We start from the raw sequence: 26,427 nt of genomic DNA on the forward strand, positions 1-26,427 counted from the left end.
ATGCGCTTGAGTCCAACGCTAACTCGACGAGTAATACAGTGTAGCAATTTGTACAAAATAAAAATGTACACGCGTTCCTTCCTTGAATTTATTCTTCAAAACAGGTTACCAAAGTAAGAAACCTAACCAGCGTCAGGATAACCATATAGATAACCCATATATGATAAAAGATAGTATTTATCTATAATCAAGATAAAGGTTATAATCACAATAATGTATATATATATATATTCTTTAATCGTGGTTATAATAACGATAGAATATAACAATAATAATAACACAGACTATGATTAGAAAGATCCATTAATGTAGGCGTGCATGTAGTTAGGAACGGTTTTTATGTTACGTTTCTTTACACTAACTCTGTCTGGCGGCGAAATGACTCGGCGCGGTCGGTGGAAACTCAAACCGATTAAAATATAATACCTATATATATTGGTAAATCACATATCACTGTTCAGTGTTCACAAATCACAACCAACGTCAGTCTGTGGCTGCCAGTAAACATTCAAAATGGCGCAATAAACAAAAGGATAGTTCCCAGTTTGTTTCGTCCGTAATATTTTTTTCCGCTCACGAATCTATAGAAAAATACGTCCCATCCAAATAAAATTACTATAATTTACCACGATTTGTTTTGTTGGCTGTCGTCTGCCAATTGTCGAAATTGCACAGCGGTGTTCACCGACTTAACCCGAAGTTTTCGTATTGGCAAACGCTAAGTTAAAATTAAAAATAAATATGTTAGAATTGTAGTAGTTGTACATTAATTGTAGAACGATCGATTTCAATATGATACAGCGGTTTTGTTTGTTGGGGATTTTGATTTTCTTCAACAAGCCATTGGCAACAAGTACATTCGACGATTCCATTGATGGTAAGATTGTTTACTTACCCGAATAACACTTTAGAGTTATGTTATTTTTACTGATGATATTAACTGCATTCTATGCTAAATTTTTTTATTGTTTGGGTACCTTTATTTATTATTTATCTTTACCTATGATCTAATCAGCTAAGTATCATACTAGCAATATTTATCCTTAGTCTATGTTCACATTTACTGGTTTTCTACTAATAGTATATTTCAGTTGGCAGTTAGAAAATTACATATTTGTATTATATATATCATTATTTTATTTTAAACAAAAAATAAGTATATGATTTTTAACTGAAAAAATAAAAAATAATTTATCATTTTCTTTATAACATTTTTGAAAAACTGAATATATATTCCTTAAAATTTAAATGAAAGAGCATTTATACAAAATTACTGTATTGAATGCCACAAATTGTTTACATTTTACAAAATACTCTTGTGAATTAAAAAATATATATGTATATAAATTCTACAATTTTTTATCGATGTCTAGCCAAATACAAAGAAATAATAATTCATAGTTTATTTCAATCCATATAGAAACTATAAGAAGAAAAAATACTTATAAAAATTATCAAATAATTATTAATATATATTTTCACTAGGTACCTATATACTAAAATTTTATAATGTGCTAGCATTAAGCAAATATTAGTGTTAAATGTATATATATGTAATCCTATTGCATTTTAGTTTAAGCTTGTACCTGTAAGGTAATTTAGATAAATAAATAGTGAACTATTTGTATTGAATTCTGGGTTTCAAGTAATGCATTTTTTTTGATTCTAATGTCTTTTTAGCTTATTTTTTTGCAATATCAGCCAAGCTAGGTTAAAATCTTTGTTCTCTGAACAGTAGATACATTTTTATATAGTGTGATTGTTTTAAAGGTAAACTCTAATTTTCTTAAAAAATTCAATATTTTTGGTGATAATATTTAAGAAATTAAAATTGATTACAAAACAACATTTTTATTGTTTTCAAAGAACATATTTTTAAGTTCATATTCCAATGCTGAATATTTTTCTAAGTATTTCAATGTATAATTATTTTGATTACAAGTATAAAATTTTTAGAAAAATATTTTGTAATATAAAATTAAAATGTATACTGCCATTAAAAAAGTACACTTGAAAACTGATAATAAAAAATAGTAAAAATAGAATTTTTTTATTATTTTAAATAATTTAAAACATTAGATATCTGGGAAAACTAGAATTAGTCTTTAAAAAAATTAATTTATATTTTGGTATATTTTTAAATAAATTGATATCTTGATTAGTAGCTCATAATGGTTATTATTGTTATCTTCTTATTTCAAAGAATTTTGATAAGTATTAAGAGTAAATTTTGTTTGAGTTGATTTTTTTTATGAACTTTGGATCAGTATTTCAGTTTCATGTTCCTTATAGTTTGCAAGCAGGCATACCTATTTTTTCATACTTTTTAGGTGGTTGTGGGTATAAATCAAATGTACAATTATAATACTATTCAATGGTTTTTTATGTTTTTGTAAAAAGCTTAAATAATAGGCTTATTTTATTATATAATTTTATTGTAAATATAATTGTAATATTTTGGCTGACTATTGAAAACAATTTAGGCCCTTGGCTAGTTATTATTATGTATCGTATTTTTAATACATTTATACAGTGTGTTTACTTTCTATAATTTTACAAATATTCATATGATTTTGTAATATGTAGATCGGTAAACTGTTAAAAATATAATAAATACAATTTGCATAATCAAAACTTTAACTACTTTATTATTTTAAGATAGAAAAAAACTTTTCATCAAAGTTGTTTGAAAAAATTAATTCAATTCAAATTTGACTCTAAAAATGAGGGGAGAGAAATTTAAAAAACTGATTTTCTGCGCATGAGCCATTTTTGAAAAATAAGTGTAATATTTAGTCCTTTATGCAGTAAAAAAAAAAAAAAAAACTAAATGAAATTCAGTGTCATGCGTTTGAAATATTTTGTTACCTTTATTGTAGAACACACTGTAGGTAAAAATGACATGTGTAAATAAATTATTTTTAGATATAAATTATGTTTAAATGTGATAGGATTATGCTTAATGAATGTTTCTTTTTTTGCTTATAATCAAAGGTTATCTTTATGTATTGATAAGATTTATTTTGAATTATATATTTATTATTTAACAAACAAAAAAATATAAACAGTTAATATGTAGGTATATATTTTTTTATTTTTTGTGACAGAAAATTATTAACTTATTAATTTTAACTCATTAATATAATATGTTATTTTAGTTATTCAACTCTACTATTAGAATAATATATTTTAATGCATTAAATAAAAAAATATACATTGAAATTATAGAAGTAATTTTAAATTTAAAAACAAATTATCAAAATTATGAAACTTATAATTTATAATAAAAATTAATAAAACTGTTATTGTACAGATCAATGAACCACTTTTTACTAATGTTGAATTAAATTGACTTGTGGTGTCAGGAAGCATCCAATTAATTTTACTTGTTAAGGATATACTTTAGAGTTGGGAGAATTATATATACATAAATAAATCTGTTTCAATATCCAGTCCTTAAAATGTAAATAGGTACAATCTATTATGTATATAATACAATGTAATGTAGTTTAAAGTGTACCTATTGTATATACTAGTTTCTAGCAAAGCAAGAAATTAAATTTCAATGTTAATACTAAAAAAATTTACTTGTATATTATATGTGTTAGGCATTTCATAATAGTATTTATGTTTATACATTTTATTTATATACTTACTGACTATATTAAACATGCTATCAAAATTAATATATTATTATATTAATGAATATATCAATTTGGGATTTTTTTTATAGGCTTTTATATGAGAATACATATTTATTGTTTAAATTTTTGATAGGTATAAATATAGGTACTGTGGTAATATTATTAACTAATACAACATAGTGTATAGACAATACTAGATAATTATGCATAAAAACTAAATACTTAAATTGTAACTTTACCTCTATGTAATATTGTGGTTTTAATGAACAAAGATAAATATATTTTTATGTTTGCTTATCTAGGGTTTGAGCCTAATTTTTAATGAGGAGGTTTTACATTTTAAGTATTTAAAAAGAAAAATGTATTTCATTTATAACAATTTTTAACATCCTTTTATTCTATCATATTCATTTGGTATATTATCTCATCTATATAAATAACTTGGTTTATTTTAGTATATATATATATATATATTATTATGAAAACTAATTTTAAATTTAATATTAATTATTTTTTAGGAAAACCTATCAGTCCTTGTAAGCCAAATCAATTTTTGTGTGGTTCTGGAGAATGTATACCTTTAAAATGGAAATGTGACTTTAATCCTGATTGTGCTGATGGTTCTGATGAATTTGATTTATGTGGTATAATAATTAAAATTTATTGTCTAACGTATTGAGATTAAATTTATAGATTTATATAATTATATTATTTTCATTATCATATCTTTTAGGCCTTCCAACATGCAAGTATTCTCAGTTTCAATGTGCTTTGTCAAAAAAATGTATATCACGAGAATGGATATGTGACGGTGAACTTGACTGTGGAACTTCTTTAAATTCTACAAAACAAGATGCATCAGATGAGGACCTTTTGCAATGTATTATTTTTAATAATAAAGGTTCAGAAGTTGATGACCCAAAAATATGAATTTAAAACCCAATAATGTTATATAATGCTCAAAAAAAAAAAAATAAATAAAAAAAATATAAGTTGTAAAAATACAAAAATTAAATGTTTGTATTAAATTATAAAATACAGCAAAATTAATGATTAATATAATTTAATGAATGTTTATTTGATTTGTTTAAATGTACAAATATTTTTGAAAATTAAAATTTGACAATAAATCATAAATGAAAAAAAAAATCAAATACATACTAAAAAAAATTATTTGGATTTGTATATTTTTGATTATATTGTTAAGTAAGAAAGTATTGTCAAGACATTAAAAAAAAAAAAATCAAAAAGTCACCAAAATTTGAGCATTAGTGATAAAACACCCACTTTTATCAACATTTTATTTTATTAGGGCTTTTATTTAATATTTTGGCATGAATATGATATTATTAATTATGGTTATAGTTATCATTGTTAAATTTTAAATAAGAAGCCCTCCTTGGTTATTGTAGAGATTATCTGGTAAAATATATTCAAGAGAGCGGAGGAAGGAAATAAGTGAGATTCTGGAATAGAAGAAAAATTTAACTAATGAAAAACATATATTATAGTGGTCCTCCCTTTATATTTTAAGTTTAACTAACTAAATTATAAATATTGTCACGTTTTTATTTTTTATTTAGGTCAAAAACCTAGCAGTTGTCCTCCAAACATGGCAAGATGTGGTAATTCAACTCAGTGTAAATATATTGAAGTGTTTTGTGATGGTACTACTCATTGTGAAAATAACACTGATGAAGGAAGTTTTTGTGGTAAAATAATTAAAATAAATCTTTTTTTTTAAATATGGTTTAAATAATATATTAATACCTATTATATAATAAATTTTAGAAAATATGGCTCCATGTCACGGCTTAAATTGTGCACATGGATGTAAACCAACTGGAAAAGGTCCAGCTTGTTTTTGTCCTGAAGGAATGCAACCTCATAAAAATGAATGTATAGGTAATGATTTTTATTTTCATCATTACAAATTAGTATTTTATCCATATTTTATTTTATTTTTTTTAGATATGGACGAATGTGAAGTTTTAGATTATACATGTGACCAAATATGTACTAATAAAAAGGGATCATTTAGCTGTAGTTGTGTACCTGGTTATATTCAAACAAATTCAACATGTAAAGCTATTAATGGTAATTATTCTTTAAATATTTGACATATTATCGACATAATTAATTAATCATTGAAATTAATTTTGCAGTTCCTGAAAATGAAGATGCAACAATACTTGTTAGTACTTCTAAAGATATACGAAGAATATATCTTAATGGAAGTTCTTATGCAGGTCATAGGTGTAATGTTCAAGCACTTTCTCTGACATTTGATCATAGAAATCAAACAGTATGTTTTGTACATGAATACAATAAAACAAATGGACCTAAATTGAGTTGTTCTAAAATAGATAATCTTTCTGTATATTGGGATTTACCTTCGCCTACATTTTTTCCATTATTAGGTTTGGGTTTTAATATTTTTCTACAAATTATTCAGATAAGATAACTATTTAATTTTTATTTTTCAGTGACTACTCATGTGGCACTAGATTGGGTCTCAGGAAACTGGTATTATGTTGATGATGAACGAGATATGATATATATGTGTTCTTCTAATATGAAATATTGTGAAATTTTGATTAATGTTGATTTGAATAGACCTAGAAGTATAGCTTTGGATCCAACCAAAGGGTATGCATTTATTTTAATAATTAATTTTATTAATATTTAAGTTATTATTACTATATACATAGTAAGACATATTGATGATGCAGAGTGAAATCCTTATGTATAATAACTGTTAATTAACAAAACGTAATACAAAATAAATAAATTGAAATAGAATTGATTGAACTTTAGTTATAACATAAGCCATTACTTATTACGCAATATGTTATAGTGTTGATGTACTAATTAAGCAAATTGGTGGGTGAATTAATTGGGCTGGTTGCTTAATACTTATAAAAAAAGGTGAATATAATTGTGAATTATTGGTGAAAGTTTATGATTTGTGAATATATTAATTAATACATTATTAATAAATTAATTAATTAGAAGGGAATGGATAGCTTAATTAATAGAAGCAAGCAGAACTAATCATATTGTTATGTTTATAAATGTTTTGTTTCAATAATATTTTTTGGTAAAAGTCATATTTATCATTATTACAGTTGAACTGATAAAAAGTTGTCACATTTTAATTTAATTAGTATATGAATATTAATATTTTTAATATATTTCTTGTATTTTGTATTATTAGATTTATGTTTTTTACAAAATGGGGACAATTTCCTGCAATGGTAGAAAGAGCTCAACTTTCCGGTCAAGATAGATTGTCTTTGGTAGATCACAAAATTGTTTATCCATATGGACTAACAGTAGATATTCCATCAGAACATATTTATTGGGTAGACACTTACTTAGATTTTGTTGAGAGAATCAATTATGATGGATCTAATCGGCATACAATAAAAAAAGGATTTCCTGTAAGTATTAAAATATAAATGTAAAATACTAAGTATAGTATATGTATGTATATTGACTGTTTATTTAGGTTATAAATTTATATGACATATCTGTGTTTGAAAATTATATGTATGTAACATCTTGGAGATTACAAAGTGTTATAAAACTTAATAAATTTAATAGCAGTGACTATGAATCATTGATTACAAACCTAAGTCGGCCATTCACTATTCATGTATATCATAGACAAGAACAACCTGAAAGTATGTAATATATTTTTGAAATTAATTAGACGGATTCTTAGTGTAAAAACTTTAATCTTTACAATATTTGAATACTAATAACCTTTAGTAAATCAAGTTGTTAATTTATAAATATTAGTAATAATGACATTTTTTTTTTCATAAATAAATTTAAAATAATGGGATTATTTTGTTACGTTTTGTTTAGTTAAACACCCTTGTATGGTCAATAATGGAGGTTGTGACCATATTTGTGTTACTGCTTATAGAAATAAAGAAGGTATTGCTCAATGTTTATGTCAACCTGGATACAGGCTTACTTCTGGAAAATGTATTTGTTAGTATATTATTTTGATGTTTAAAATTATAATTTTTTTTTTTATACATTTATTTGGTATGGTTTAGTGAGAAAAGGTAGCATTGTTATCAAACATTATAACTTATTGAAGGTTTTGTACTGGTTATTTAAAATCTAATTTATACCTAATGGTTGAAGAGAGAAAAATATTTATTTAAGTATACATTAAATTTTTTTTAGCATCCAAACCACCTGCATTTTTGATATTTGGGAAAAGTAATCCACCAATGATTAAAGGCATATCCATGAATTCAAAAAATCATAAACAACAAATTATTTTACCATTGGACAAAGGCAGAATGCCTACAGCTATTGATTACGATGTAAAAACACAATCGATATATTATTCAGGTGGAAAAAAAAATGCTATTGAACGAATGAGATTAAATGGAACAAAGAAAGAATTAGTAAAAATGTTACCAGAAATGAATTGTGAAGGTTTGGCTATTGACTGGACTGGTCGTAATTTATTCTGGATAGATGAAGATTTGGGTACAGTTAATGTGTTTAAAATTGATGATCCCACTAAACAAAAAGTATTGATAACTAACAAAGTTTATCATCTTAAATCAATTGTACTTGATCCTAAAAATGGGTATGTGAAATAATTTGTCTAATTTATTTATTTAAAATGTTTCATTTATGATCACTTTTTAAAGTTTCATGTACTGGGGAAATTGGCCACGTGGCTCTATCAGTTCCGGTGGTAGTATTGAAAAGGCTTGGATGGACGGAAATAACCAAACAAGCTTTGTTAATGTGGATGTTCAATGGCCAATGAGCTTAACCTTAGATTTTTTTACTAGAAAATTGTACTGGTCAGATGTTTACAAAGATAGGATAGAATGTATTGATTTGGATGGTACTAACAGAGAAATTATTAAGCGATCAACTCCTTATCCATATGGAATTGCTATATATAATAATTTATTATTTTGGACTGAAACTGCTGCTACGGAAATATTGGTGAAAAGCTATAATTTAGTAAATAAATCTCAAGACACATTAGGAATTGAGAATCCTCCACTTTATTCATTAAAAGTGTATAATAGTGAAGCTCAAGGTAAGAAAATTTATTTTATTTGTTACTTACTATTTAAAATATAACATAATATACATAATTTACACTTAAAACATATTCATTTAAAATAATTATGTTAACTTGACAAACAATTTGTTCATATTTTTAATGATTATAATTATTTTATTTTGTATGCTTTTTAGTCAAAACATCTCCATATTGGTGTGAAAATTTAGATTTATGTCCTGGATTATGTATGTCTACTCCTAATGGACCAGTTTGTATATGTAACGATGGTTATGTATTGAAGACAACTGATGATAAAAAAAAAGAATGTGTAAAGTCTAGTAATTATTCTATTCCAAATGTCTGTAGTGCTGATGAATTTCAATGTATTAAAAATAAACAATGCATATCTAAGAAATATACATGTGATGGAGACAATGATTGTGGAGATGGTTCTGATGAAGACACTTCAAAATATGGCCCTTGTGGTATATAATTTTGTTTAAAATCAGGGCTTGAAATGAATTATAAAAATTTTTAAAAATCTTTTAAAATTCAAGGATAACCAACATAGATCTATAATATTGTTCATTAGTTAATAATGAAATAAATAATGTTTTGTTTTCTTAAATCCGTTTCATAATGCTTATGGCATACATGGCCATGTATAGCTCATTAGTAAAAACCAAAATTTAAAAGCGTTGATTAAAATGTAAATATAATTCAGAGTAGATATAATTTGAAACCTAATGAAAAAAATATAATAATTTTTAAATCAATTTATTATTTTGAAATGAAATTAGAATAATTTAATGTCAATAAGTAATTGAAATATTAAAATATTGCCTTGATTTCAAGCCCAGTTAATTAACTTTTATTTCTTTAATATTTTTTTAATTTATTTTAATATAGAAAAATATACTTGTCCTCAAGAAAATTTTAAATGTAGTGATAGTAATAAATGCATATCAAAATTCTGGGTGTGCGATGGTGATAATGATTGTGATGATAAATCTGATGAGAATCTAGAGTTATGTGATTCATGTTTAGCATCGCAATTTTCATGTTCTGTTACAAAACGCTGTATTCCTCATTCCTGGGTTTGTGATGGCACATTTGATTGTGGTGAGGGAGATACATCAGATGAACATCAATATTGTGGTATGTCATTTATAATTAGTTCTAGATTAAAACACATGTTTTTTTGACAATTTTAAGAAATAGTTATAAAATACACAAATTTATTTTCATATTTTGGATTGAAAAAATATTCATTCTAATTTTCTAAATGTTTAGTATTATTGTTTATAGATGCATATTTTTGTTCTGATATTGATTAGTAAGTTGTATTTAAGATAAATTTGGACTTTTGTATATAATAAATTTTTTTAAACTAATTACATTTTTTTTTGTTACTAAAAGAAGAAATTTATCTTTACCTATTGGTATACAATACACATATTCTTTTTTAATTAATGATTTTATTATATAATTAGTTTGGTATTATAATTAAAGTTTAGATATTTTAGCATTATATCTGGTGTGTATTATCTTTTTGTTCAACAATTTAAATATTTATGTTTTCAAAAACTTGGTAGGTTATTTATATAATATCATACTATATTATTTATTAAATATTTAGAGTCATGTTTATTCAAAATCTAGACTAATTTATAATGTTTATATTTTAATGTCTTAAGGTTAAATGATTTATTAGTTTGATTTTTATATAGTGATATTTCTACGAGTTAACACAGTAGGATTTTAAAATTCAAGTTCATTTGTCATCTATTTGTTACTATTTGACATCTACTTATACTTTATTAATAATTAATAATTTAAACAAATATACCATATATATTTAATAGTAGATAAACTAACTGCATAATAATATAATCAATATTTTTTTAGAAACACATTCATGTCAAGAATTTGAGTTTTCCTGTGCAAATGGACATTGTATATCTTATGAATATATTTGCAATGCAGAAGATAATTGTGGTGATGGTTCAGACGAAGAAAAATGTTCTGACTGTTTCAACGAAGTATGATAGTATTGTATTTTTAATTTAATTCTAAATCTCATTCTCTTATTACATATTCTACTATTTATAATATTTTCTATTAGTTTCTATGTGCAAAAAACAATACATGTATACCTTTAAAAAAAAAATGTGATGGAATAATTGATTGTGATGGTGCAACAGATGAATTAAATTGTAGTAGTGGATTGAACTATACTAACTATACCTGCTCAAATGATGAGTTTTTATGTGAAAATACTACTGGTTTTTGTATTGATAAACATTATGTCTGTGATGGAATACCTGATTGTCCTAACGGTAGCGATGAAAACAATTGTAGTAAGTTTAAAATGTTTAGTTGAAATATATTTTTTATGAGTGAAAAATGTTATATTATTAATTTGAGTACAGAACTACTTATTATTAACCAAAATTAAAAATACAAAAAAAAAAAAATGGTGATAATAATTTGATAAAATAACTAGTTAATGTTATTATAAAAAATATTTTGTAAGAAAACAAAATACTTTAAAAGTTCTATCAATATAAAAATTAGTTGTAATATTAGTTATAATTGTAGTAGATCATTATATTTATTATCTAAGTAGTTTTTTTCACAATAAAGTTAGATTTTGTTTTATATTAGGTAACATGCATGTATACTATGTATTTAAAGAGTTAGTTTTCGAGTTTATTACTAGTATCAACTTTTACTCATATTATTCAAAAAAAGTTGTAATGAACACCATTAATATTTATTTATTATTTAATAGCAATTACTAAATTAATATGTGTAAACTTTTTTTCAGCTTCAGTAAAAAATTGTACTCTTGAAAATTGTTTTAATCATCCAACAGAGAACTCATCTTCAATTTTTTGTTCATATCCAAATAAAACTTGTGACAATAATAGAACGTGCATTTCTGTAGATATGTTATGTGATGGTAAAAATGATTGTTTAGATGGCTCAGATGAAGGTGGACTATGTGGTAAGCTGTTAAATATTATTTATTATTTGAACAAAATGCATATTTATATTAGGTTAGGCTCCTAATATTATTATTATTTTGTTTAGTAATTAGAACTTGTAGTATTAGAACTTGCTTAAAAGGATGCCAGCGTAGTATTTGTTATCTCTCTCTAACCCACGCGCAACATAGCAAATTTTACGTTCACAAAAATGGTTATAACCATATTAATTTCTCAAATTAGAGTGAAATGACCTATTATATAATTTAAAGTTAAAAACATTGCACTTGGGTTAGAGAGAAATAACAAATACTACGCTGGCATCCTCGTCACTTTTCAACTTTTGTTTGCTTAAACATTGTGAAAATGTGTTTTAGCAAGGAACTTTTCTATCTACATAACCTAACATTGCTTATTAATTCCTATTTTTATTATTTTACAATTATTAAAATTTATCATTATCTGCTGAAAAAAAGAGGGTCTTATTCAATTAGAAAGAGAAAAATTAAGCATTTTATTAAATGTTTTTTATATAAGAATTGTTTAGGGAACGATAGAAAATACTGTTTTATACTAGAAAGCATCCCAAACAGGAAAGTGTTTCAAGCGAGTTGTACTGTGTTGTACTTATTATTATATTTAAGCAACTCTCATGCAAATATTTTATCTATTTACTATTTTATTTTCAAGTAATACATTTCGATTTATGGCAGGAAGATCTACTATTAAATCAATGTTCTGTATAATTGAAATTGCAATTCTGTGAGAAGAAGACATTTGTGTTTAGTATTTGTAAATTGCAGAAGGCTTATGATTGAGTTCCAAGGGAGGTATTGTGGTGGATTTAAAGAAGGAAAATAGTACTGTGGATGTATATGAAATTAATAGAAGATATGTTAAAATATCAATGATAAAAGTTATATCTGGTAAAATTAATTAATAAAGTGCAAGAGTAAGCATACACTATAGTTCAGCGTTAAGTCTGTATCTGTTTTCCTTAGTAATGGACAAAATCACAAAATATATATAGGGTAAGGAGTCATGGTGTATGATGTTTGTAGATGATGTATTAATGAGAAAAAATATAAAATATGTGATTTAGATATAAAAAGAATGATAAAAGGCAGCATTGGGAAAGGTAAAGGACTAAGGATGAGTAGATAATAATACAGAAACTATTGTATATGATTTTGGTGAAGTAATTAAGAAATTAATGTGTAATGTATGTGATGAAAATGGAGTACATCCTCTGCTACATCGCATGCTATGTGAATTTAGGTTTAAGTACTTAAGATTACATCGCATGCTATGTGAATTTAGGTTTAAGTACTTAAAATTAGTAGCACAAAATAATGATGGTTTTGAAGATTATATCAGGTATAGGAAAGATGAACTGGAGAGAGTTATTTTGTGTGATAAGATTATTCAATTGAGATGAAAAGGTTGATTTTAATGAGTAGTTGTGATGTTTTTCGTATGTCTGTCATGTTGTATGGATCAGAATGTTGGGTTGTCAACAATAAAACAGAACAGTGAGTGGTATAGCAGAGATGAAATGGTAAGGTGGATGTGTGAAATAACTTTAGAGAAGAAAATAAGTTATGAATTCATTAGGAGGAGTAGTATCAGAGTAGCACAAATTGTAGACAAAATAACGTAAAATAAACTGAAACGGTTGTCTCATGTTATGGCTATAGAAATGAATGTAGACAGAAAGAGAGAAAAAGAAAGACCGAAGAAGATATGAATAAACAATGTGGAATGATACAAAAATAGTTGATGTGATTTTAAGAAAAGATGGAGGTATAAGGTAATAAGGGTTGAACCCATATATTTGGGAACAAAGAAGAAAGAAAAAAAAGATTTACTATATTTTTAACATTTTTTATACATAATTAAAATGTATTAAAATTTTAAATAAACAATAAATAATTTTCTAGCTACAAATGTATGTGAACTATCATCTGATTGTTCACATATCTGCCAAAATAGTCCAGATGGCTACATATGCTTATGTCCTAACAACATGATTCTTCAAAACGATAATATAACATGTTCGTTTGTAAGTCCTTGTAGTACTTGGGGTCGTTGCTCTCAAAAATGTATTAAAAATGGGCACTATGGACATAAATGTACTTGCAACAAAGGATATTTACTAGCTCCAGATCATTTTACTTGTAAAAGTATAGGTATATTTGGTATCAATAATTGTTATATAATTATTTAAATTAATTAAGTAATTTCATTTTTACAGATACTAATGTACCGCAAATAATCTTTAGTAACAAACATGAGCTACGGGGAATTGACCTAGTTACAAGAAATGTCAAATCATTAATTTCTAGTTTGAAAAATACTGTTACATTAGATTTTTATCATGCTAATGATGGAACTGATATGTTATATTGGACTGATGTAGCAGATGATAAAATATTTAAAGGAAAATTAATTGGTGGATGTATGTTTAGATTAACATATTTGATTGTTTGCTAAACATTATGAATAGTCAATAAAAATATATTTTATTTTTAGCATTAACTGACATAGAAGTTGTAGTTCAAAATGGTCTAACTACAGCTGAAGGACTTGCTGTTGATTGGGTAGCTGGAAATATTTATTGGGTTGAGAGTAATTTAGATCAAATTGAAGTTGCGAAATTAAATGGAAGTTATCGAAGGAGTTTAATTGCTGGAGACATGGAAAGTCCTAGGGCTATTGCATTAGATCCAAGATATGGCTATTTATTTTGGACTGACTGGGATTCATCAGCACCCAGAATTGAGCGATGTAGTATGGCTGGTGAATTTCGCCAAACTATTGTACTTGTGAGCATGTTTTCTGATGGAGAATGGCCAAATGGATTAACTTTAGATTATGAATTAAATCGTATCTATTGGATTGATGCCAAGTAAATTTATTTATTTATTTATTAATATCTATGGTGAATAATGAAAACATTTTTTATCTTAGATCAGATACAATACATACAGTAGATTATAATGGAAATAATCATCATCTCGTATTAAAGGGACATGAGCTTCTTTCACATTCATTTGCCATTACTCTTTTTGAAAATGACGTGTATTGGACTGATTGGAGAAGTAATTCAGTGAATAAAGCTAATAAATGGACTGGTTTGAATGTTACGGTTGTGCAACATACCGTAACACAACCATTTGATATAAAAATATTGCACCCTAGCCGACAACCAAAAGGTAAAAATAATAAACGTTTGTTAATAATTTAAAATTTAAAAAAAATCTATCCAACCTATTCAATTTAAGTAAATTTATAAATAATAAAGTAGAGAATGTAGTGAAATAATGTTGTATATATTTATATATTATATAAATATAATTGTATGGTTTTAAATTATAAATATATTTGTATTTGAAAATTTTTAAATTTTTTCTTTAGCAGTATCCTTGTATTGCTTTATTTTTTTCATAATACAACTATTTATCAGTTTATGTGTAAGTAGTAGCATTTATTAAATACATTAAATTAATTACATTTATTAAACCGAAAATATTCTAATAAATAAAAATCTACTCTTATTAAACTAATAAATATTATTTTTACTTTCTATTGAAATAATAACTAATAATTGTAATATTTTTATTTTTATTGTTTAGTTGAATTTAACCCTTGTGAAATAAATAATGGAAATTGCTCTCATTTGTGTTTATTGAATACAAATTCGGAGTACAAATGTGACTGTCCACATGTTATGCGATTATCTAAGGACAATCATACATGCATTGGTAAAAGTTAAAAAATATTTTATTATATTTATGTATATTAATATATTGTTTTTATATTTTAGAAAATGAAGTTGTTTTATTATTTGCACAAATTAATGAGATTCGTGGTGTTAATTTAGAACAACCATATTATAATGCAATTCCAACGTTATTGTCATATGATTCACAAGCTTTACTCCATGTACAAATAGATTATTTGGCTGCAGATAAGAAAATTTATTGGTCTGATTATTCAAGTAATGAAATTAAAAGGTCAAGTTTATCTGGTGGCAACATTGAAGTAATTTTAGATACAGGTATTTTAATATTTCTACTAGATTGTAGAGAACATAAATAGGTTAACAATCTAACTAGTGTTATTTAGAATACTCTGCTATTTAAACTAAAATTTAAATATTATCATTACAAAACATTTTTTTGCTTTAGGAATTCATCAACCACATGGATTTGCTATTGATTGGATGTCAAAAAATATATTCATCGCAGTTAGTTCAGATCAAAATCTTCTTGCAGAGGAAAAAATCACTGGTGCCAGAACTATAATAGCCTGTAATCTCGAAGGAGAGTATTTTACTACCATATATTCTAGTGATTGGACTGATGAAGATACAAACAAAACTCTACAAATTGGTGCGTTAGCTGTATATCCACAACAAGGCAAATTGTTTTGGACTCAAGGAATGTCAAGTGGCCATCATAATATTATAATGTCCAATATGAATGCATCTTATTATACAATTATTTATACAGAAAAAATTATACCCTTTGTATCAGGGTTTACTAGTAAGTATTTATAAACTTATTGAATACTTATAACTTATTTAATTATTAAAAATGATATTAGTTATTATTTATTATATTAATTAATTTTATATTTTAATAAAAGGGAACTACACCCATATGTGTTGTCTTTGTCTTATAAATGTAAATTGCAAACATTTTTGTTCAGAACAACTAATTTTGATTAAGTCTGGGTTAGTTATCATATTAAAATATTTAATATTATATTGTTTTGTTTAGGTTTAACTATTGATCAGGAAACAAACACACTATATTGGGTGAATTCTGATAAACATTCTATTCAGTCATTTAGTATACAAGATTCCAGAATAAATCCTCCTTTAAATTTACCAGAAGAAAGTTTTCCATCATCTATTGCTTTATATAAAAATAATATATACTATGTGGATAACAGACTAATGAATATTCGAGTTGCAAATAAAATTACTGGAGATGAAAATTCAAATTTTCGTAACATAACTGCAGGTATTATACTATTAATTAAAAGTAGTTAAAAAAATAAAATAGGCATTATTATTCATAAATGTCCCATTTATGCTAAAATATATACTTTAAAAATTATATTCATTAACTTTTGAAAAAAATAAAATTATATTGAATACTTATTAAGTTTTATATTGGCACAATATTTTTGGTTCTGAGCGAAGCCAATGAATGTATTGATTTTACAGTGGTTTGGGGGGTTGTTTATCATTACTTTTTGGAGCAGTATAAATGCTTCGATTTTCTATTTTGGAAAGTGGTTTCTAGTTGCGAATTAAATCTAGTTAGTATTTTGGGGATAAAAAATACTAATTTTCCAGTACTTTTTAATGATTGGAAAAAAATAATAAAATAAATTAAAAAAAACTTGAATTTTTACGATTTATATATTTAACAGTTTTTGACAAAATTGATTTTTTTTTATTTTATTTTATTTTAATTTAAAAATGAATAACTATAGAAACTTGAAAATTTCACCAATTGTTTATATTTCCATTTCAAATTTTTTAGTTATTTATAGATAGTTGAAATTTTTAATTTTTTTTAATTACCAATAAAATTTTTTTTTTAATTGGTTTAAAACTGAAAATTTAGTATAATATTGAAGTACAAGTTTTTATTAATAGAATAAAAGAAAAAAGTTGAGTGTAAATTTACAAAAAAAAATGTATAAGCGTTTGAAGTTAAAATTTTTACAGTATAGTCAGAGGTCTCTAATTTTTTTTTATGGCGGCCAAATCTAAGATACGTTTTTTCATAATTGGTCAATATTTTACGAGAAATAAGGAAGTAACGAAATTGAAGAATACATAAGATTCAATATTATATACTTACTATATTTCAGCGTATTTGCACAGTTAGGAAAATCCTAATTGATTAGCATTATTATTATTTCAGAGTCGATCATTAAGTCTTTCTGACCAACGTGTAACTGTGCGAGTACACTGTAAGTCAGATAAGTATGATCGTCTGGATTTTCTATTATTAGCTAAGTTGTTATGAATAACAAATTTTAATATAATTAATAAATTAATTTTATTTAACTAATTATAAATAAATTAAAAACAATGAATACTAATATATTATTTTCAAAACATAAATTAGCTTGGCGGGCTGGATCTTTAGGTTAGAGACCCCTGGTATAGTATATTATATAAGTAGTATATATAATTGCATAATTATTTCTTTTTAAATGATTTTAGTTACTTTATTATGATTCAAAAATGAAACAAATATAGTATATATGACAAGAATACCTCATATTTATTTTATTGTAATTAAAATAATTAAATATTTAGAATATAAAAAATGCAATGTTTTCAGTAAAAATTAAATCAACCTACTGTATTAAAATTAGCAAATTAAATTACATTGTGCTTAATAGTATTTGTTGAGAGGACACCTTACCCACATGTGTTGTCTCTGTCTTACTAACGTATATCATAACAAATTTTTATTCAGCAGAATACATTTTGTGATGTTTAATATTAGAGTAAATTTACCTATTATCAAATTGTGTCCTCTTAATAGACTATTTTCGCTCCAAATTGTTTATGTATCATTGAACTCAAATTTTATATATCTCTTACAGTGACCCGTGATCCACTTGACATTTATAATACAACAAAGTGGTACCCGTTTGTCCACTTTTTAAATTTTTAAATGTTAATAATTTATCAAAAATGCCTTACAATAATACAAACATTTAAAGAATATTTTTATTTTATATAAAAACAATTTTATATATTTACGCTTTACAGATGTGTATGGATTGAGTCTTTATGATCCATCTTTACAAACTGGTATTAACTATTGTTCAAAGAATAGAGGTCTATGCTCTCATCTTTGCTTACCTATTTCTGTTGAACATTGGGTTTGTCATTGTGCTGTTGGATATACTATTGATCCAAAAGATAAGAAAAAATGTGTTGGTGTCAGTGAATTTTTACTATATACTGTTGAATCTGAAATCAAAGGCATATCTTTAATAAAAAATGATTCTAGACAAGTTTTAAGTCCATTATCTAAAACATCAATGGCATATAGCATAGATTTTTATGAAGGTAAGAGTAGTAAGCAATGTAATGTATCTATTGTTTTAATTAAAAATAATATTTTAGAATACATATACTGGTCAGATGATGAGCAAGGAACTATCATGAGAATAAAACGTGATGGTACCGGTAGACAAATAATTGTAAATCATGAACATTCTGGTGAGACATCAGGCTCTTGGGTTTCAGGTATATTTCATTTAAATTTTAAATTAATAGGTATCTGCATTAAAAAAAAACTACATTTTATCATATACTATTTTTTCATAGGAATTGCTATTGATTGGATTGCTGGTCATATTTATTGGGCAAATCCGTCTTTAAATATTATTCAAGTTGCTCATCTTAATGGATCTAATGCTTATGTGGTGGTAGACAGTGGAGACACCATGGAAAGGCCTAATTCTTTGGCTGTAGATCCTATTGTTGGTTTTCTATTTTGGAGTATTAGACGTTATCATGGAGTTTCGAGGGCAACTTTGGATGGAAAGAATAGAAAGAGTATTTTACTTAACAAAGATCAACCATATGTCGAAGATATTACATTGGATTACACGGTATATACCTAATATCTGTTAATTATATAAGATATTATAAAACATGCATTTATTTAAGCATCAATTTGTATATATTTTAAAAATAGAATCGCAAGTTATACTTTTGTCAACAAAGTATGATTGGTCGTTGTAATTATGATGGTACTGAATATGAAATATTGTATGAAGATAAAGATAGTAATCCTGCTAGTGTTGTTGTACATAATGGTTATATTTATTGGCTTGGAATGTAAGTTATTTACCAAAGTTTATATTAATATAGAATTATGTAGAAATTTATATTTGTTTTTAGTATGCAAGTACAAGGGTCTTCATCATTAATGGTTTCACCTATTGATAATTTATCTGCATCTGAAGAACTGACTCAAGAATTTGGCGAACATCCAAAAGATGTACAGATATTTTCAAAAAGTCGTCATCAAGGATCTAATATTTGTGCTAAACATAATGGAGGGTGTCAAGAACTATGTTTATTTAATGGGACAAATGGGGTTTGTGCTTGTACACATGGAATCGTTGGATCTGATGGAAAGAAATGTGAAGGTATTTTAATTTAAAAATTGTTTAATAGTTACCTAAATACTTCTATTTGCTTAGTAATATTTATATTCAATTTTCAAGTAATCATGTGCATATATTATTTCTAATATTAATATTTTTAGATTATACTACATTTCTTATGTATTCTCGAGTGGATAAAATTGATAGTGTTGCTGTGTCTGAAAATCCAAATTTGAATACACCATTTAGAGTCATGGAATCAAAAACATATATGCAGAATATAATTGCATTGTCGTATGATTATGCACATTCTTTATTATTTTACTCAGATATTCAACGTGGAACTATTGATGCTATTCATTTTAATAATACAGGCCATCGAGTTATAGCTGAAAGTATGTTATAACATTTTATTTTAAATTATTTTAAATAATTTTAAATTTTCTATTATTTTTTTACTTTTATTTTCAATATACATTTTTAGATCAAGGATCTGTAGAAGGCATTGATTATGAAATGAGTGAAAATATACTTTACTGGACAAATAGTCATGCAACCATTAGTCGATTAAATCTAAGTGAAGCAAATGGTGCTCCTGAGATAGTTATACAATTAGGAAAATCAGATAGACCACGTGGCATAGCAATTGATATATGTGAGATGTGAGTAATCTTTTGAATTTTAAAAATAAAGATATATTTATATTTTGAAAACGCTATTTATTCTAATTTTACTTACAATATTATATAATTGAAATAACATGTAATAACTGAATTTGAATTATCTTTAAAGATATTATTATGTGCTTAACATTTAAATAGTTGTTTTAATCACTAAATTTAAGAAAAAAAAGTAATATTTCCTTAGAATTTAAGTTTTTAACTATTGTTTTACAATTCAATCTGTTATATTTTGTAATAAATCATTTTTTCTTTAATAAATGTTTCTACTTATACAATATTAATTCTAACTAATTATTTATTGACATAGTGACTATTGGCTTATCTCTAAATAATTTAGTAATTCTCTGATTAATTGTTTAAAATGTTTTACTTGTGTCTATCATTGTAATCAATGTATATAATAATATTTAATTGAATACATTCTTAATCTTCAATAATAACTTTATAGATTGATGTTTTGGACCAATTGGAATGATTTAAAACCTAGTATTCAAAAAGCTTTTGTTAATGGATTTAATGTAACATCAATCATAACAACTGATATTCAGATTCCAAATGCTCTAACAATAGACCACATGACTCAAAAACTATATTGGGGTGATGCAAAGTTGGATAAAATTGAGAGATGTGAATATGATGGAACAAATCGCGTGGTATTTTAATTATCTTTAGCTATAAATTATTGAAAAATTGAATATCTAAAATGTTTACAATTATGTTGTATAATAGGTACTCGCTGAATTGTATCCTCAACATCCATTCGACATTGCTGTATTTGGTGATTATTTTTATTGGACTGATTGGATGTTAAATGCAGTTTTACGAGCTGACAAATACACTGGTGAAAATATTGTATGGATAAGAAAAGATGTTTATAGACCTATGGGAATAATTGCAATTGCCGAAAATATTAATGATTGTAAATTCTAGTATATTATTATATTATAGCAGTTTTAATAAATGTTATTATGTTATGATATTTCAAGGTACTAGAAATCCATGCTTTCTACTCAATGGACAATGTGAAGATATATGTCGTGTAAATATTAAAGGTGCTGTAGAATGTTCTTGTTTTCACAACCGTACACTTCTACCTGATAAACATAGATGTGTTGAAAACAAATTAAAAAATAATTGTTCAAATAATGAATTTTTGTGTTCTTCTGATGAATGTATACCTTTTGAAAATACTTGTGATGGTATAAACCATTGTGTTGATAATTCTGATGAAGATATTAAATATTGTGGTAAGCAATCTTATAAAAATTTTTTATATAAAAAGTTTTGTATTTTGTTTTCTAATCTAAATAATATTTTATTAGCCACAAGGTCTTGTCGAGAAGGATTTTTCTCGTGCCCAGATTTCAAACGATGTCATCCAAATAGTCAAAAATGTGATGGACTATTTGATTGTTTAGATGGTTTTGATGAATTGAACTGTTCTTGTAAAAATTCTACATTCTTCCGTTGTAAATCTGGTGAATGTATAAATCAAAATTTGCGCTGTGATTATGATCCTGATTGTAGTGATGCAAGTGATGAAATTGGTTGTGGTATGTTAAGTAATTATTTATTTATTGTATACAATATAATTTGGTAAAAATTACTATTTTAAGATAATAAGATTTGTGAAGATTTAGTATTTAATACTACAATAATAAGCTGTGATACAACTACTGCTTGTATCCATCCTAATTGGATTTGTGATGGTCAAAATGATTGTTGGGATAACAGTGATGAACAAAATTGCTCAACAAGTAAGTCAATTTTTTAATATGAATAATAAATAGTTAATAAATATTAATTATTTTTATTTTAGTAAAACATTTAATTCCTGAAAAAAATAATTGTTCATCTAATGATTTTAAATGTTCAAATGGTAAATGTATTTCTAAATCATGGAAATGTGATGGTTATGATGATTGTGGTGATTCCTTAAATACTTCATTACCTTCATCAGATGAGATAAATTGCCGTAAGTAGATTTTTTTGTATAATTTGATTTAATGTAAAATTTACAATCTATTATATATAATTATTGAAATAGATAATATTTTGTTATTCATAACTTAAATACAAATATAAAAAATGTCGTAGTAGTGGCTAACATTTTATTGTATACCAGTATGTGGCCCTTTGTGTTGAAATTATAACTGCTATAAAATTTATATTAAATAGCAATAATTATAATGATTGAATATGTAATTTAGCAAGTTAATTAGTAAAGAAATATAAGTTTGATTGAAAAATAGATACTAGGAAGGAAATAAGAAGATACCATAGAAATTAAAATAAAATTTATTTAACAAAATATGTAGTTGATTGAATTTCATCAATTGAATAGTAAAGGGAAGTAATGCAGCTAGATTAATTAGGTATTAGTAATAGAAAATGATATATATATTTACTATCTATACTTAGTAATTAATAGTAATATGATGTGATAATTTAATTATATTGTGTGTAAAATGTAACAGCAAAATAGCATGAACCATTTTTTTATTGAGACATTAGTATAAAAAGTTTGGACGATAAAACAAAGAAAAATTATTAAAAATATTTATTTGTAATATTGATAAAATGTTGATAATATTGGAATTAGCTTAAATTTATTCTACGGTATTTTAGACGTTATTATAGTTGCACAAATATCTGCATTAGAAATGTTGCTAGATTTAAATTTATTTTTTAAGAAAAATATTTGTGTTTTAGTTTAATTTATTTTACATTTTAATGTGCTATATAATATTTGATGCGGTATCAATAATCAATATGTTATATTTGATGTTTTTGTGTTATACAATTTACTATACACTTTAATATCATCTATGATAAAAATGTTGTAGCCATTACAATAAAGTAGAAACATTTAGTCATTTATAATATGAATCACAAAACATTATTCATGAGTTGCTGGAGTGGATCACCATTTCACAAATATTAGACTAAAAATATAATTTAAGAGTTACAAGTTACTGTGGAATTATTAAGTTAGAAAAATTATCCAAATTGTTATCAGCTAGTAGCAGCGCTATGCGATAAATAAGAAATTAGGTTTTATAAATACAGTATCATAGTAATAATAGGTATTGCATATACTTTTTATTAAGTATATTTAAATATGCCGTTAACATTTAAATAAGCTTTTTTATTCACTACAAACCTTTTGCTATTCATTCTCTGCTAAAATAATGGTCAACATTTCTTACTCACATTAAGCTGTATACTATCAATCAAAATATTAAAATTCATACAATTTGAACTTAAATCATTCATATTCTTTAAACATTATTTTTATCTTTTAAGTTCTAAATATATATTGTTTTAAATTGCATACATCTATCAAATATTCTTAATTTGTGTTTTATTTTATTGAATTATAAAAAGGTGTCTTAACAATATCAAAATGTAAAAATGTTATTATTTTATGTTCTAGCTGTTAAATGTAAATCATCTGAATTCTATTGCAAAACCAAATTTGAAACATATGAGTGTTTACCAGCATCATGGCAATGTGATGGAACTCCAGATTGTTTGGATGGTTCTGATGAACTTATAAATTGCTGTATGTTAATTGTTATATTTTTTACAACATTTATTTAATTTGCATATTAATTAATGTTTTTATTTTTATTTTTATAGTAAGTAGAAATTGTCCAAGTAGTGATTTTCATTGTAATAAAACTGGACGATGTATACCATCTACTTGGGTATGTGATAAAGATGATGATTGTGGCGATGGTTCTGATGAGAATGAAGAAAAATGTAAAATAAACAATTCAACTTGTCCACTAACCAAGTTTGAATGTGTTAATAAAAAATGCATTTTTGAGGTATGTAATTATTCTGAATTATAGTAAACAAATGTCATGTATTTAAATTATAAGTTAGTATAATATTTAGGCATATTATTGTGATGGTCATGATGATTGTGGTGACAATTCAGATGAACCCGAAAATTGTAAAGTATGTGATTCTATTAAAGAATTTACTTGTGAAAATGGTGCTTGTGTCTTACTTACTGACTTATGTAATGGTAAAAATGACTGTGGTGACAATTCTGATGAAAATTTGCATACTGAAGAGTGTAGTAAGTATTCAAATTATTTATATCTAGCTAACATTTTTTACTAGTCATTTTTATATAATTATTCTAGAACATTATAAAAATGAAAATTGCTCGTGGCCTGATAATTTCTTTTGCCATAATAAATTATGTATCAATGCAAATCTTACCTGTAATGGACAAGATGATTGTGGAGATTTTAGTGATGAAGACAAATGTAGTAAGTATTTTTAAAAGAATAACTTTTTTATTGTATTTAAATAGATGTAAGTAATGTATTTTTATAAAATAATTGAATTATACGCTAATATTAGTTTAATTATTAAAATTGATATTTTATTTTACATTATTAATTGTATGGAATTAAAGAAACAAAACTAAATTTTCCAGATATCAATGAGTGTGCACTAGAAAGTAATACACACATTTTTCGCCCTTGTGAGCATATTTGTATAGATCGTCCTGTTGGCTATGAATGTAAATGCCACCCTGGCTATAATGCTGTGGGCACTTTATGTCACGACATTAATGAATGCAATTCTACTGAAATAACAAAACCTTGTAACCAAATATGTTATAACACCATAGGATCTTATAAATGTGATTGTACTGCAGGTTATACATTATTACGAGATGGATTTTCATGCAAAGCTTCTACAAGTAATAAATAATTAATATTTTACAATTTATATTATTAAAAAAATTCCTGAATTTTTTAGTTGAAAAGCCAATGCTAGTTTTTGCTAATAAACAGTTTATTAAACAAATTGATTTACGTGGAACTAAAACTGAAATTGTTGTGGAAAATTTAACCAATGCCGTGGCCGTTGATTATGATTATGCTGATAATTGTTTTTATTGGTCTGAAATTTCTACTCAGGGTAGCACAATTAAAAAAAAATGCAAAAATATGACTACTGAGGTATATTAATTTTTCAATCTTAATTAATACTTGATCTCTAAACAGTCTGAACTTATTATTTATAATTTATTTAGAGATTACATGGCCCAGTAATTCAAAGTCCTGATGGTATTGCAGTAGACTGGGTTGCTAAAAATTTGTACTGGTGTGACAAGGGTAAAGACACAATTGAAGTGTCTAAGCTAAATGGTCAATTTAGAAAAGTATTGATAAGTAAAAGTTTAGAAGAACCTAGAGCCCTCAGTTTAGATCCTATTCGAGGATATATGTATTGGACCGATTGGGGTGAAGTGCCTTACATTGGTAAGGCTGGTATGGATGGAAGTGAACCTAAAGCTATTGTAAATGAATCACTTGGTTGGCCAAATGCTTTAGTAATAAGCTTAGCTACAGAAGAACTTTTTTGGGCTGATGCAAAAGAGGACTATATTGCTTATTCAGACTTAAATGGGAACAATAGACATATAATTATAAGCAGAAGTAATTTTGTTATTATTTATAAATACAATTTCAATTTGTGATAAACAAATTTTTAATTTTTTCAGAAATTGATCCTTTTATAAATTTACACCATGTATTTGCTATTGCTTTATTTGAAAATTCTGTTTATTGGTCTGATTGGGAAACAAAAAGCATACATAAATGTCATAAATATTCAGGCCAAGAATGTCGAAATGTTACATCACTTGTTTATAGGCCAATGGATATTAAAGTTGTGCATCCTCTTTTACAACCATCAAGTAAATAAATTAATATATATTTATTTATAGGTTAAGGACTTGAAATTTTATATTAAAAATAAGTTTTATATTGGTTGTAACAGAAAATATTAAAAAAATAAAATATTTTTTAATGACTTGTGTTTTTGTAGTATAAATTATAGAATAAATAAATAATATTAATTATTTT

General features: G+C 25.1%; 1 protein-coding gene across 1 annotated transcript in view; it reads left to right on the plus strand.

Annotated features, from left to right (window-relative positions):
* Window positions 1-792: 792 nt before the first annotated feature.
* The window catches only part of LOC113550219 (low-density lipoprotein receptor-related protein 1), a 35,736-nt gene continuing 10,101 nt past the window's right edge, over window positions 793-26,427 (plus strand). The window contains exons 1-47 of the mRNA XM_026951929.1: window positions 793-877; window positions 4,163-4,288; window positions 4,378-4,524; window positions 5,228-5,356; window positions 5,436-5,549; window positions 5,616-5,741; window positions 5,810-6,064; window positions 6,131-6,293; window positions 6,862-7,087; window positions 7,156-7,330; window positions 7,518-7,646; window positions 7,848-8,262; window positions 8,327-8,730; window positions 8,892-9,182; window positions 9,607-9,855; window positions 10,606-10,739; window positions 10,823-11,057; window positions 11,528-11,707; window positions 13,628-13,876; window positions 13,942-14,145; window positions 14,220-14,595; window positions 14,658-14,902; window positions 15,323-15,451; window positions 15,514-15,747; window positions 15,878-16,234; window positions 16,472-16,717; window positions 18,496-18,798; window positions 18,856-18,978; window positions 19,060-19,346; window positions 19,433-19,575; window positions 19,639-19,889; window positions 20,009-20,242; window positions 20,332-20,509; window positions 20,979-21,183; window positions 21,260-21,449; window positions 21,517-21,777; window positions 21,853-22,083; window positions 22,147-22,287; window positions 22,350-22,505; window positions 23,967-24,095; window positions 24,173-24,363; window positions 24,434-24,620; window positions 24,688-24,816; window positions 24,987-25,256; window positions 25,316-25,518; window positions 25,593-25,998; window positions 26,064-26,258. Of these exons, the coding sequence (XP_026807730.1) occupies window positions 793-877; window positions 4,163-4,288; window positions 4,378-4,524; window positions 5,228-5,356; window positions 5,436-5,549; window positions 5,616-5,741; window positions 5,810-6,064; window positions 6,131-6,293; window positions 6,862-7,087; window positions 7,156-7,330; window positions 7,518-7,646; window positions 7,848-8,262; window positions 8,327-8,730; window positions 8,892-9,182; window positions 9,607-9,855; window positions 10,606-10,739; window positions 10,823-11,057; window positions 11,528-11,707; window positions 13,628-13,876; window positions 13,942-14,145; window positions 14,220-14,595; window positions 14,658-14,902; window positions 15,323-15,451; window positions 15,514-15,747; window positions 15,878-16,234; window positions 16,472-16,717; window positions 18,496-18,798; window positions 18,856-18,978; window positions 19,060-19,346; window positions 19,433-19,575; window positions 19,639-19,889; window positions 20,009-20,242; window positions 20,332-20,509; window positions 20,979-21,183; window positions 21,260-21,449; window positions 21,517-21,777; window positions 21,853-22,083; window positions 22,147-22,287; window positions 22,350-22,505; window positions 23,967-24,095; window positions 24,173-24,363; window positions 24,434-24,620; window positions 24,688-24,816; window positions 24,987-25,256; window positions 25,316-25,518; window positions 25,593-25,998; window positions 26,064-26,258 (10,036 nt within the window). The remainder of the gene's footprint in view (window positions 878-4,162; window positions 4,289-4,377; window positions 4,525-5,227; window positions 5,357-5,435; window positions 5,550-5,615; window positions 5,742-5,809; window positions 6,065-6,130; window positions 6,294-6,861; window positions 7,088-7,155; window positions 7,331-7,517; window positions 7,647-7,847; window positions 8,263-8,326; window positions 8,731-8,891; window positions 9,183-9,606; window positions 9,856-10,605; window positions 10,740-10,822; window positions 11,058-11,527; window positions 11,708-13,627; window positions 13,877-13,941; window positions 14,146-14,219; window positions 14,596-14,657; window positions 14,903-15,322; window positions 15,452-15,513; window positions 15,748-15,877; window positions 16,235-16,471; window positions 16,718-18,495; window positions 18,799-18,855; window positions 18,979-19,059; window positions 19,347-19,432; window positions 19,576-19,638; window positions 19,890-20,008; window positions 20,243-20,331; window positions 20,510-20,978; window positions 21,184-21,259; window positions 21,450-21,516; window positions 21,778-21,852; window positions 22,084-22,146; window positions 22,288-22,349; window positions 22,506-23,966; window positions 24,096-24,172; window positions 24,364-24,433; window positions 24,621-24,687; window positions 24,817-24,986; window positions 25,257-25,315; window positions 25,519-25,592; window positions 25,999-26,063; window positions 26,259-26,427) is intronic.

This window comes from Rhopalosiphum maidis, chromosome 1 (assembly GCF_003676215.2).
Source record: "Rhopalosiphum maidis isolate BTI-1 chromosome 1, ASM367621v3, whole genome shotgun sequence".
Taxonomy (NCBI): Eukaryota; Metazoa; Arthropoda; class Insecta; order Hemiptera; family Aphididae; genus Rhopalosiphum; species Rhopalosiphum maidis.